General features: G+C 36.5%; 1 protein-coding gene across 1 annotated transcript; it reads left to right on the top strand.

Moving 5' to 3' along the window:
* Window positions 1-6,330: 6,330 nt before the first annotated feature.
* Window positions 6,331-12,253, top strand: LOC147760310 (uncharacterized). The gene is made up of 8 exons (XM_086994160.1): window positions 6,331-6,537; window positions 6,827-6,922; window positions 7,314-7,422; window positions 7,679-7,742; window positions 8,088-8,292; window positions 8,563-8,670; window positions 9,408-9,535; window positions 10,211-12,253. Exons 1-8 carry the CDS (start codon window positions 6,379-6,381, stop codon window positions 11,931-11,933), a joined length of 2,592 nt encoding a protein of 863 aa, XP_086850286.1. The 5' UTR covers window positions 6,331-6,378; the 3' UTR covers window positions 11,934-12,253.
* Window positions 12,254-14,388: the final 2,135 nt, after the last annotated feature.

Genomic DNA, 14,388 nt, shown 5'->3' with positions numbered 1-14,388 from the left:
CCAAAGATACATAAAATTAAGCAAAAATTCAAAAAAGGTTACACAGATCATGCAACGTCCATACAGTGCCCATGAATTGCCCGCATGTCCTTTTCCGTACGGCAACAGTGTGGAGGCAAGATTCATGGTGTTGGAAGCCATTGCCATTCTGTCAAGCTGGAACTTTGGTCAAGATAGCGTACTGTTAATACGGACTTTGACTTTTCTATCGCTCAGATAAGAGGATAATAGTGACAAAAGGTGAATAGTTTAGCCTCACGGTATTTCATGTTAATCTAATATTCACCCACAAAAACAATCGACCAACATTCTGCATTGTTTTTTTAATTCATTTCAATTCCTCGGAATTTCCCTGATAAGCCAGAATGAAAAACGGCTATTGGAGCTACAGTGTACTCTTTTTATTCGGATTGTTACAGTTGTACATAAAGGCGGCTCAACTAACACATTTAAGCGCTTGACAAATACGTTGATATTTACAATTAAAACTAAGATGCATAAAGTGGGTCCCAGGACTAAATAAAGTGCAATCTTACAGATGTTCTTCCGGGATGGCAGAGTGTCCAATCATTTTGAAGTTTCATAGCACGTCTCAGGGCTAATTAATCTCAAGCAAAACTTAAATGAAGGAAGCCTCTTTATGTCTAGGATGTGTGCTACAAAAGATATGCGGCCAGTTAAGTGAGACTTCCGTGATTTGATATTTCTATATTTCATATATCACATGCTGTGCTCGTGTCATCAACCAGGAAGGAACATTTGGTGGCTTCTAGTGTGAGAAACGTGCACAGCATACAGTTTGATAAAGACAATTAAAATATTGCTTTTTGATTAACGCACTGGTAAATATAAGTTTTTTCTGTATTTCGCTTTGTGCAACTATTTCCCTTTACAGTTTTGAAGTTTAAAATATTTTGACGCAATTGTCATTTAATTATGCAATGTAAATGTTGGAAGCTATTTTATCATTTCAAACGATCTAAAACTCTATTCTGCAGTATTCGGCATTTTATGCTACAAGTCTCGTATTATTCAAACTAAAATAGGTTGCTGTTTTGTGCATCTTTGTAATAAATAGCGATATCTGATGTTAACCTCAAAATCATCTATAAAAAACGAAGACTACTCTTTAATTCGCAAGATACCAGTAGGCTCTTATAGTAATTCCATTAATGCAACCACTTACATTTAAGTAAGACGCAAGTGCGTTGCAATGTATCCTTTTTTCATATAACGTGCTGTGCTCATTTCATCAACCAGGAAGGAGAATTAATTTTAGAGTGAGAGATGAAACATACAGTTCAAAAATTGTTTAAAAAATCCAAAGGTTCAAAAGAGTTTAATGCGTCGTGCACCAAATTTATTTACGCGTACACCTATGTTAGTTGAAAAACCAGTAGTTGATTTTTTTCTGCCCTTTCTTTTCGGCAGATTATGTATTACTACGATGGATACAAGTTACTTTTATCCATAACAAATAGTAACTGCATGCCTTTTATTATTCCAGCACTGGTATTAACTTGAGAAGAAAGTTAACATGGCAGACAAAAAGGGTATGCATACTGAAACTTAGATTTGATTATAGAAATATGTACAGCATTTAAGCTATATAGTAATGAAAGTTTGGCGAGAATACATACAGAAATGTTTGCCTTATGTTACAAACTATTTGAAAATAATGTATTAGGTTGTTGGTGCACAGTGTTCCATGGTGCGTGTAGTGCTGTTGTTCAAATGTAGAGTATTTTTGCTTTGCTTATCCTTCTCTTTACCGGCCACTAGCTAGCCATTTTTCAGGCTGAGTGCGTAAGTCCTCCCTGGCAGTATATATAGCTGAGAACGACCTTAACATAAACTTTATATTACATTGTGATAACTATGTAATTTAGAGTGCTAGATGGGAGAAGCCATCCTTATGTCAGAAACTTTTGGATAAAAGTAAATAAATGTTTTCAACAACTGAGGAAGGCAACAGACTTATTGAAATCTTTGTGAGGCACAGCTCAATCTTGTGTAGAAATTGGAAAGTTATAAGTTTAGAACACATAAACCTACACATACCCTCCTACAGTGCCAGTTAAATCATCCGAAAATATTATCATATCAGACAATCTCCATTTACAACTCAATAACCAATCCATACATAGTATAACTCATTCATTTCATGCACTTTATGTTCGGAATACGTATTTGTACAACGTGTATTGTATACTTGGTCAATGTGAGTTATCTTAACTTAGGAAAAAGGTTTTCAAACAACGGTAAAATGATGATAATAAATTGCTTTACAACACATTAAAATGTTAAATTGACTGACATTCTTATCTAAAAAATATCTTCTGGACACGGAAACATAAAATATGTGCACTTATTTTGTCGAGCTGTTAATCCAACAGAATGTTATGAAGCATAAATGTTTGCCGATTATATCAACCTACAAGCTCCACGTGAAAGTGTATTACGTAGCTCTGTTTGTGGTGTTTATGCCTGCATTGATAAGCATAATTCTTAATTTAGTCTATTCAAATTGTCGTTAACGCATTAAATGTAGTTATCAATGTAACAGAGGGTTTGTTAATTACCACCGTGTGCACAGAGATTGCATATTTCAGGGGGGGGATCCAGAGATATTTTCTGAGAGTCTTCCAAATTATCTTTGTTGATCCATCCTCCATTTTTGACCGTCTTCCGACAGAAAAATAGATACCTGTCAATGTAAACTTGAAAATCTGACCGTCTTCCAGAAGACTCAGAAAATGGCCTAAATCCGCCCCTGTATTTAGTACTAATGAATAATGTGCATATAATCCATATAGCCTGTTTTCTTGAATTTATGGTTCTATGACATGTAACAACAAAATTTTCAATATTAAGACGCTGACTTGTGTAGAAAAATATCTAACGACGCGTTTTCATAGGTGAAATTTCTGATATTCAACGACGAACAGAAAGAAATACTGAACTGTTTAACTTTAAACAGACATAACAACTATTGTTTATTGCGTTAGGGAGAACAAATACTTGTCATTTTCATTGGGAAATGTCTAATTATCAAAGATGAACAGATAAAATTTAACTTAAATCGGAAAGTAAAACTGGTTTCATGCACGGGAGATAAAAAATACTTCTGCACATCACAAGTTGGTGTTTTATTTATTTATTTTTTTTTATTAAAGTAATAATAACTCTTCATTTGAGATTCAAAATTCCGCAAGAAATACATTCTAAACAACACATGGAAATATATTATATTGCACTTCACCACTAAAACGGCTGTTATTGTATTAAAACTAAAAACTGTGCTTGTCAATAGGGCTTTTGCTGTCTTTCTTCTCGGTCGTCAAGGCATCCGTTGCCAAGGATGTTGGCGCATCACGCGGATTCTCGCGTGCATTCGAGACCAAAATAACATGTGGCGAAATAAGATATAGCAGGCGCATGACACAATCCTCAGAAGAAAGTTGCGAGTTTTTGTACTGTGCGTCGGATAAGAAAAGCCCAGAAGTGCACACGTTGTAGATATAAATGCATTCTGAGCAGTAAGACGATTATATCGTATGAATCTTATTTTAGTGTAATAAAGTGTTGTTGTTGTCTGCTTTTCCCGCGGTTTTAAGTAGGTCATCAGAAAACCCCGCTCGATATCGCGTGACTTATGCAATGTCAGAGAGGGCTCCGTCAGTTAAAATCTCTTAAGAGATTAAAAAAAACCAAGCGTTTAGGAAAAAAACCCTGGACTAACTTTGAATGCAGGAATGCGGTCTTTGACCATTGGTAAGTACGGGAAAATTGCCGTTTACGCCAGGAAAATCCAATTTTTGGCCAAAACGAAGAGTTATTATGACTTTAAGGAAAAACTGATTTTCACAGTCGAACACGAAAAAAGAAAATTGTACAGTTTAACTTTAAATAATCATAAAACTGTCGTTTCTTGCAATAAAGAGAACATATTTCTACAGATTACATTAATGTTTCTGTTTCATTTTGATCGGGAGATCTTCTGAAATTCAAAGACGAACAGAAAAAATACTGCACTGTTTAACTTTAAACAGACATAATAACTGTTGTTTAAGAAGAACAAACATTTGTCTTTTTCATTGGGAAAGTTCTGATATGAACAGGAAAATTAAACTTAAATCGGAAAGTGAAACTGTTGTTTCATGCACTAGAGATAAAATACTTCTGCATATCAGGTTGCAATTGCTGTTTCATTTTTTAAAACAAGGAAAAACTGATTTTCACAGTTGAACAAGAAAAATGAAAACTGTACAGTTTAACTTTAAACAATCATGTTACTGTTTCACTTAGATATTTTCTGGTATTCAAAGACAAACAAGTATTTTGTTCTGTTTAATTTTAAAGTGGAAAACTTTTAAATTTTTAGTTTGAAGTGAATTTTTTTTCATTTTAACATAAAAAACAAAAGTGATTCATCTGAAGGAAAAATATTCAATCTTAAAAACGAGCAGAAAAATTTGTAACGTTTAGCTTTGGATCAGAAAAAATGCTGAGAATTTTTGACTTGGAAGAGAAAATAGTCATATTTTTTAAAGATGAAGATATTTGGCAATGTTTAGCTTTAAATCTGACAAATGTTGTGAAGTGATGGCTGTGGCTACAAAAGGCCGTGCTCTAAAGAGGTTGTTTACGACCGCCTGTATTACTAATTTGCCTGTTGAAAACCAAGGCGATTATTTAGGAATAAAGGGTTGAGTTTTAAAGAAGTCAATGCAGCGTTTAAGTACAAATAGCCAACCTCAACTGTTGTTTCACGATTTAACGCTACTAGCACTACTATAATACTATCCGCTCATAGTGTCATTCATTTAATGCTGACCGCTGTACAGTTCACTCTAGTAAAAGGCAAAGTTAATGAATTCAGTGTTTGCGAACCACACACTATCACAATACTCTATGTATTTGGTATGTATACCTCACACTTTGTAAATTAGGCTCTATTCCCATAGATTTTAGATCGATCTATCCCCGCGGGGAGTCTCACTAGATTACTTTCAGATAATCTGACTTAAATGTCCGTCCCGCCTACTACAAGCTGTAAGGGGATAATTAACTTTCGTGTCCGCCCGGCTGACAGCTATTTAGCGTGAACCCCCAGGGAGTTAGGTCGATCTAAAGTAGGTCGATCTAATCTATGGAAATGGGGTGTTAGAATAGCCTCACCTGATTGATTGCGGTCCCTGTTTATTTACACATTGTGAGACGCGTTAAACTGTTCAATTTCATATCAGGTTTCGGATCAATAATAACGGATGCGCGTCTTTATGCTCATCCAATTCAATAGTAAACAAACACCTACCTTTCAAAGCTTGCGTACACACTTGTTACGTCAACCAATATAAGCGTCTCCATTTAAGTGAAGTAAAACACATAAAATAAATACAAAATAGTTATAAAACAGATGATACAAAACATTCTGCCACATTCTACCATTTTTTTTTTACTACCTCTCGCGTCCTTCTATTACTACTCATTTATCAAATGAAAAGGAAATACGGCCGTTTTTTTTTTCATTTTCTGATGAAATGGAATTCACTTTGCTCCGCCATACACGGATCTTACTGTCAAGTTGGGGTCACTTTGCAATGCGGTGTACTTTGAAAGAAAATTGTTAAGTATTCCGGTGCGGATTCTAGCCGGTAGCCGCCATGTTGACATGTGGGTGCTTATGTGCCACATCAATATATCTCTAACTTTTAACTTTTATTTTGTCTTTAAGTTTGTGTCAGCAAAAAGAGATAAAAGTTTCTCATATGCAGTTAATGGTTCATATATATCTTTTAGACAGTCCATAAAATGACACGCTTTGAAAGTTTGACTCTTTTAAAGTTGGGTTTCCTGTTTGGCTATCTGAAGGATTAAGATTTATTTCTTGGCTTCCATTCATATAAGTTCAAGTTATTTTTGTTCTGTTAAAACTTGTAGAACTGATGTCTATATCATTATTGCTCAACTGTAGGGAACTTGCCTTGCGTTGACTTGATTTCCGGGGGAAATGATTGATTTCCGGAGTTATTTTTGTTCTGTTAAAACTTGTAGAATTGATGTCTATATCATAATTGCTCAACTGCGGGGAACTTGCCTTGCGTTGACTTGATTTCCGGGGGGGGGGGGGGGGGGGGGGGTGAAAAAATTAAAAGAAAGTATAGATAAATAGAATTGACAACAATTGCTACAATTATAGTAATAAAATCAAAATAATTAATAAGAAGAAGAAACAAGCTAAGTAGATAATAATGCAAGCAAGTGTAGAAATGAAAAATAAATAAAGGCATGAAGATTATACACCTGCAGACATAACAGTTTTTCGTATTTCATTCAGGTACCATTCTATTAGTTGCATTTGCCTTGCTGTCCGTAATGGGACAGGCTTTGACGCCATCATCATATTTTTCTGCTGCTGATCAGACACGGCTGAGATCAGTGTTTGAAGCAGCAGCACCGTACTCAGATGTAGAGGTTGCCCACTACTCCATCATGGGCCTGACGTTGCTGGGGGTAGTCATCCCTAACTCTAAGGTTAGTAAATACAATTGAGTCTTCAAAACTTATGATTTTAATAATTATAATCGTAAAAAAAATAATGTTTGCTTGTTTGCTCTCTTTGAAATAAAAGACTTTTTTTGAATGAATATATAAAAATTGATATTAAGATTTAAGAAGCCCATGTTTATATATCTAAATATATCTAAGTTTAGTTTATAAAACTTTTATATAAACGCATATTTTTTTACAACTTAAATACTGTTATGTTTCGCAATTTTTGAATTTGATTATCATTTTTTACCAATTTAGTTAATTTTTTAAGGATGTATGCAACTATCTTCAAGTCAACTTGGACCAGAGTAGCGTAGAAAGTTTATTCTTTGCCTCTTCAGCGGCCAAAAATTTGGGTGGATGCCAGGTAGGTAATAACTGGGTAATACTTGGAGAGGGATTATCCTTCTTTAGGAATATCTTTTATTTTGTTTTGTTGTAATAGTTTCCTGCATTACAACCCTTCTGTCAAAACTTGATGATATTTTGCTGTGAGACAAAAACTTTGTTTAATCATTGCACAAGCATCAACTGATAGATTTTGGGGTTCAGACTGTTGAATATCAATAAATATTTATTTATTTATTCATTTATTTATTTAATGTTTTGCTGTAAATGATTCAAAGATGATATTTGAATACTGTTGAAATAAATAAATCAATATTTATTTATTTATTTATTTAATGTTTTGTTGTAAATAATAGCTTTTTCTAAAGATGATATTTGAATACTGAAATGACATTTTATGTATACTTTAGCTGACAGCGAACACTGCCAACGAGACAATTGCAGAGAGTCTTAAGACAGATCAGCCAGTGGTGAACATTTACTATGCAATTTTAGCAGCAAAAAATCTGGGTGTGACAGGTAAGCTGGGTTTGAATTTCTTTTTTTTTTCTGAAACCAATTGAGCCAAAGTTTGGAAACAAAATAATACACAGGCAACATTAAATTTTCTTGTAAATTTTAAAGATGTTCTCTTTATATGATATCTAGATATGTTCAGAATTTTACAAACCATTTTCAAGCTCTTAACATCATACTTTTACCATAATAAGTTGCCCTTTTTCACAAAAAATTCTTATTGGAGATTTTTATTTAATTATTTTCTCTGTTGTTTTAGTGGACTCAGCCAACGCCAGCCAGACCCTGCTAGAGGTACTGAAAAAAGATGACAGCGCTCTCAGGTGAGACCAGCATATAAACATATATAGTGTACTACACTCACAGCTTGCAGTACCCACCCACCCCCTACCCAAACCCCCTCCCTCCCCCTCTGCAAAAAAAAAATAAATAAATAAATAACAAATAAAAAAAAATCCCTGTTGTCTGACCATTGCTACCAGCTATGGAACCTGTACAATGTGCAGGTTCCATAATGCATTCCTTACTGACATTTACTAATTTGAATTATAAAACCTGTTTAAAAGTAAGAACTGTTCTCTCTGTATGAACGACGAAACTCTTAAAATGTGAAAGTATTTAAAAAAATTAACCGCTTAAAATTTAAATATTATCCGGTTTCACTTCAGTCTGGGCTATGCCTTCTTAGCAGCTGCTCAACTCAGTGGGGATGTCAGCAAATTCTTTGAAAGGATAGAGGATGTGGTCGCACAGGCCGACGAGGTCGATGATAAATATTTACAGTTCGAAGGAGGGCTGTTTACAACGTCAGTTGTAATTGACTCAGCTTATAAACTGGCAACAAAGGTTGACAAGGTCCCTCCTATAGATGAGGTAAGGAGAAAATTTTGGAATTTATTATTTTATTTTATTTATTTATTTGTACATGTTTTAATCCAATGGTACAATTTTTCCCCTTTTTAAATTTTTTAACTTATCAATGAATTTAAAGTTTTGTGGAAAAAATCTGCAAAGGCTGTACACTTGATTCACTTTGCTGTAAGAAGAATTTTGTTATGAATTCAGTGTTTCCTTGTTTGATTTTGAAATGAAATGTTTTATCTTGAAAACATTGTAATGATGCTTTCCTGTTAATATTTTCAGGAGAAGATTATAAAATTTACCAACTATTTCCTGGGCCGGAAGTCGGTACAGCAGCTGAAGACGGCAGCACATCTGCTCTCAGCTGTCAAAACACTTACAGATAATAAGGTTGGCAGTGGAAATATAAGGGGGGGGGGGGGACTTTCCCAATCTTTTGGAAGATTTTTTTTTCGATTGTATAAATAAAATTATTTTCAGTTGTTTGTATTTGGACTTAAATTTTATCTTGTAAAAAGTAGTTGAAAAGGATCTTAGAGTCATTTGATGGTTAACTTGTTCTGAAAGATTTGCCTCCTTTTTGGTGATGTGAATAGAATTTGTCATCACTTGAGGTTTAAACATTGTTCATAATGGTCACATGAGTAATGCTGCAAAATTTGGTGGAAGTGATGTTCAGAAACGATAACCTGAGGGCAACTAGACCTCAAAGTAGAGACAACAATTACTGATCCATAGTACTCTTTTTGCTTCTAGTTAGGTAACTTTGGTTAAATAAGTGTTATAAATAGGAAAGAAATGCAGCATTCTTCATGTGTTATGAATAGGAAAGAAATGCAGCATTTTTCTTGTGACTTAGGGTATTACAGATGGCTTACTGCTAAGGTGAAATTTGTTGTGCAAACCAGGTTTATGAAAGTATTAGCCAAAATATACTGTATTAGCCAAAATATACTGAAATTGTTTGAAACAAACTATCGGACTTGCATTTGATAAGTATTATGTTTGAATACCACAAATGTTGACCCTAATTATTATTTTTTTGTGAATACCTAATGTGAACAAGTGATTCATACTTTTAATGTAAATTGCTTTAAGGGCATAAACATTTTTTTCTTGTGTCCTAGGTACGTGTGCGTAACCTCCTGGGGGTGAGTCTTGGTGGCATGACTGTCACCGCGGGCACTGGGGGTAACGTTGGTGACGATGCCATTGTCTTGAGCAAGAAACAGTTCACACCAACAGCAGATGACAAGTGAGTGCATTTTATAGTTAATCTATCTCTTTGGAACAGTTATCCAATTTGAAAACCATTTTTTGGGGGGTTTATAAAAAATATTAAATGGCAATGTTCTTGATTCTTTTGAAGATCCAGTCTGGTGGATAATGGGCACTTTCAGATGGCATTGTTTTCGTTTTTTATTTATATGTTTCTTTTTACATTCTTAATTTAAATGGAAGCTTGTTTTTGTGGAAGTGATGTTTCAATACGATAACCTGAAGGCTATAAAGCCTGAGAGTGTTGAAGAAATTCACTGATCCACATAGAGGCTGATATACATTTTTTAATATGACTCATAAAATGTCAAGTACCTCCACCATCGTAATAAATAATTAATGAGAACTATATAGCTTGGAAATTAACAAAACAGATGTTTTTAATTGACATGCAAAAAAAAAAAAAAAAAAAAAAAAAAAAAAAAAAAAAAAAAAACATGCAAGTTTGAATACTTTTCAAAGTGGTGCATTTCATGATGTTGACTTCTGGTACCATCTTTCATGTGGACAAGAAGTATTTTATTTTGTAGTGTTGACCTTCATTGCTTAATTTACTGAACTTGACCTCTAGCATGGTTTTGTGATGTTGACCTTTAGTACTATATTTTACGTCAACCTTAAAGATTGCATATGTTGATGTTGACCTTTTCAGGGCTGTGTATGAGTTACCCAATAAGCCGCAAGAGGTTCTGGGACCGACAAATATTGTAGGGTCGCGTTCCGGATATCATACGTATAATAAAAGTGACATCACGGCGGATTCTATCACTAATTGCACTGTGCCGCGGTACTTAGCGGCCGGAGAAAACCCTGGCGTGGTTATAACTAGAAGAATCTCTCGATGTTTGATTTATTCATTAGGAATCTTCTTCAATCTTCTCTCAATTGCTGTGTTCTGCCGAGAATCACTGCGTCACACTACAACTTGCAACTTCATGATCTCTGTAGCTATATCAGACTCGATGCTACTCTTGGACGGTTTTGTGTTTTTGTTGGAGTATGACCTAAAAGTTGACGTTATATCTCCCAATCCAGCTCTGTGTAAAATAGCCTTTTTCGTGTTCTACTCCGCACCAGAGCACACCGGACTGATTTTAACCATAATGAGCGCGGAAAGATTTGTGAAAGTGAGGTTCCCCATCAAGGCGAGCACACTTTGCACCATGAAGAGAACCAGATGGATAATTATCGGTGTCGCCGTGTTCGTATTAGTTATCAATTCGCCCGTGCTCTTTACCGATCTACTTTACGAAAATGTACCGGAGTGCAATACCACAATATGTTGGAACTTTCTCGTCTACGAGGCCAGACCGGTCGGAAGTCCCGGTACACTTTCGTACTATGCTTACATCCACAAGTGGCTTTCGTTAACGTTGTATTGGATCATACCTCTGACGTCACTTCTGGTTATAAACTTCCTCAAAATCCACGAGACAAGGAAGGCGACTGAAAGAATACGAAGTCAATCTGCGCCAGATGACGGAAAGGATACTGGGCAACACCGTACGGCGAACCACAAAACGCCCATTCTTGATTCGCGAGAGAAAAGCCAGAGGCAAGTCACGCGGATGCTCCTCGCTGTGACGTTTGCTTACGTCATTCTTGTGGGGCCAATTAATCTTCTCAACACGGGTACAATCAATTTGTGGGGCACGACACAAAGCGTCGCCCGTCAGTGGGTGTTTACGGTATCCATTCTTCTCTTTTATATCAACCACTCAATTAATTTCTGGCTGTACTGCTTCAGCTCGCCTAAATACCGACACGAGTTGTATGCAGTGGTTTCTTTAGCAAAAAGACGCTGTGCGACCTTGTGGACCAGCCTGCGCAAGACCTGGACGAGAACACGCGAGGGTGTATCAGAGAGCGTGGGCAGCGTGGAAGGTGTGAGTCACAGCATTTCCAGCTCTGGCGTTCACACCACACACATTGAATCACCTAGTCGGTCTCAGTCTGTCTTGGCACGTGACGTTGAGCTAAGCAGGTCACGTGATGCTACGTCCATGACGTCATCTGGTAATGGTACCCTGGGAAACAAAGCTCCATCAGCTCTGGGGAACGTCGCTTTGCGAAAAGAGGGCAGTCGGTCCGTCATCTCCCAAAATGACATGTCCACTAGTATTGTTTCTCTGCCATCCATCTCTCTTGAAAGCATGGGGGTTCAGCCTCCTGCTCAAAATGACCATGATTCACAAGTTACTTCAGTCCGTTGTCCAGATCTCGGTGTAAATGGACGAGGGGAAAGAGAAATAGATGTGGTTGACGTGGGTGATTTCAAAAACAGTGACATGGTTTCAAGTGTGAGCAGCCATTCCATGGTGAATGAGGTTGAAGCAGACGTGCACCCGAACAAAGAAGACGGAGCTACGTTGTAGTGAACCGTTAATTAGTTCTGATAGTATAAATTTGAATAAATGTGATTTACATATTCGTTCAATTAATTTATATATTCAGATGGATCTAAGCATGACAGTTCGCATGTGGTGAACTATTAATAGCACTGATAGCTAATTTCCATATATGTGATTTACATATTCGTTTATGCAAATTGTATCCACAATTAAGTTTTAAGGTCTTAAGGCATGGCATGTTGCATGTCAGTCATAGAAGTTAATTTAAAATGTAAATTAAGTTCTTGTATAAAAGCAGTGACATAGAGAGAGCCTGTCTCAGTTGTCTTAAATTACTGGTGAAAGAGTAGCCTAACTGTAAAAAGGTGTATAACCACCGACTGGTTATTACAACGTGACTTTTTCGAATATCCAGGAATGCACAAAGAATTGTATTCCAGACGTCATTCTTAATCATTTTGCCTCTAGTGTGACGGGAATTTTATATCCCGCCAGAATGTTTCGAATGTGCCTCGGATGAGCTGAAATATTAATGTTGCCAGCAATCGAACTACACTAGTGCTCCGTTCAAAGTATATTCTAAATATTCTTACTGCCTTCTTACAGCATTATAAATATTCCTAGTTTTCCAACTACATTCGAACTGCTTTTGAGAGCTAATAAAGTCGAAAGTGCACTCATCATTCCAGGCGAATTCAAGCGCATTCTGAGTATTCCAACGGTACTCTTACAATAATTAAGGTCAATTTGAATTTTTCCCCGAATGTGGTGCGAATTTTAAAAATTCTTCGTTCAGGGTCATTCTTCTTCATTCCTGCTGATTCCGAATAAGTGTGACGGGGGTATTACATGTATCAAAATTTTGATAGTTGAAGACCCATTTCATTGTAATATAGATTTCTAAACCTTTTGTTTAAAACCAAAAATAACTAGAGCATAACACAAAGAGTGTTGACTTCCCCCAAGACAACTCAATTACCAACGACATTAATAAATCAATAGACCATCACCAAAATCTAAGTTATTATTAGTTTTGCTATCTCCACATCAACCCAGGAGATTTTATTAAAAGTCGCCAATTACTTTCGAGTTAGGTTGTTAACTTAAAATCCTATAATGGTAAAATGCAATCTTCTTAGGGCAGTTGATTATCCAAAACAAATACGTCTCATGTTTATAGGGGTATGTCTTGTCTTACAAAAAGTAGATCTAGTCCAAGTGGTTGAACTTCTTTATACATTCCTGTTCGCTGAAATACCCCTCTAATATCTTTTAAAGCCTGACGGTAGTTCTTTGTGAGTTCATGAACTTCTACCGTCCACATATCGACCGTTATTTTATCCCACGGGAAAGCTTGGAGAACCTCCAGCTCTGCTCCCTCTATGTCGAGGGAAAAGAAATCCACGTGTTTCCGACCAATGGTGCTTAAAAGCGTCTGGATCGGTAGGCAAAGTATCCTGCTCTTTCCTGTAACATTTATTCTGTTATCTATTGGGTTGATCGCCCCACTATCTGGGCTTCTGGACAACGTGAAATCCAGCCACATGGGTTTACCCGTGAGGCAAGTCTGGATCACGATTGCCTTCCTGAAATGATTGGCATATGCATCTTGAAAGACAAAGTATATACTGACGGTTCAGTCTTCAGTCATAGATTTACCTCTACCCCGGTATGAGTTCGACTTAATTTTTGGTCTTTTAGAAGTTTGTGGAATTCAGGTTGTCAAAGCCTTGCATATTTTAGAGAAAAGAAACACCGGACACTGATACACATGTTTAACTAAAACTCTAAGGGCACGGTCAGGTACAGTTTATCCCAGTCGAATAAATTACGGTTAAAAAGCGAGCTGTCCTGGGATTTGGCTTGGAAGAAAGTTAAGTCAGATATTATGGTAACCAAGCAATCCCTTACTGTTATTAAACCTGTTATCACTAGTTAAAAGGCATGGCGTAAAAAAGTTCCCTATTTTAAAATTTATCTGCAAGGAATAACATTCCGAGACAAGCTCACTTACCGAGGAATTTATATACATGTGCAATGATAGAAAATAGTAATAGTTTACCTGTGCAACCATAGGCAGTAGGCCTACCTGTTTTTCATGACAAGTTGTTCAAAGTTTAGGGGATCGGGTTCTATCAGCATTCCCGTCCAGTTGCGAGATTTTTCAAAAAATAAAGAGTTGCTGTTCTCCTCCCCATCCCATGCACCTGCCTCCACAAAGAAACCGTTTCGTCGTTGGCGAAGAAATTTATCAACCAGAGGACTTTGGCCGTTTTGGGAATAATGGATTTTATCGGGTTTCCTAAGCTTCAGGGGCCTCCTAGTAGGTTTATAGAGCAGCCTATGCCTCACAAACTGTAGCAGCCTGGGATCCAGTGCGTCCAGTTCTCCCGAGAAAAGATCTTGAAGTACCTCGGTATCCGCACTGCTTTCATTCATTTCAAAGGCGGAGGAAGGTCCACGACTGTGGGCGATTGTT

Source organism: Lingula anatina, chromosome 8, assembly GCF_051362555.1.
Source record: "Lingula anatina isolate TDL-2025a chromosome 8, LinAna3.0, whole genome shotgun sequence".
NCBI classification, from domain to species: domain Eukaryota; kingdom Metazoa; phylum Brachiopoda; class Lingulata; order Lingulida; family Lingulidae; genus Lingula; species Lingula anatina.
The sequence above is the reverse complement of the archived record's forward strand: the minus strand, read 5'-3'. Positions and strand labels throughout refer to the sequence as shown.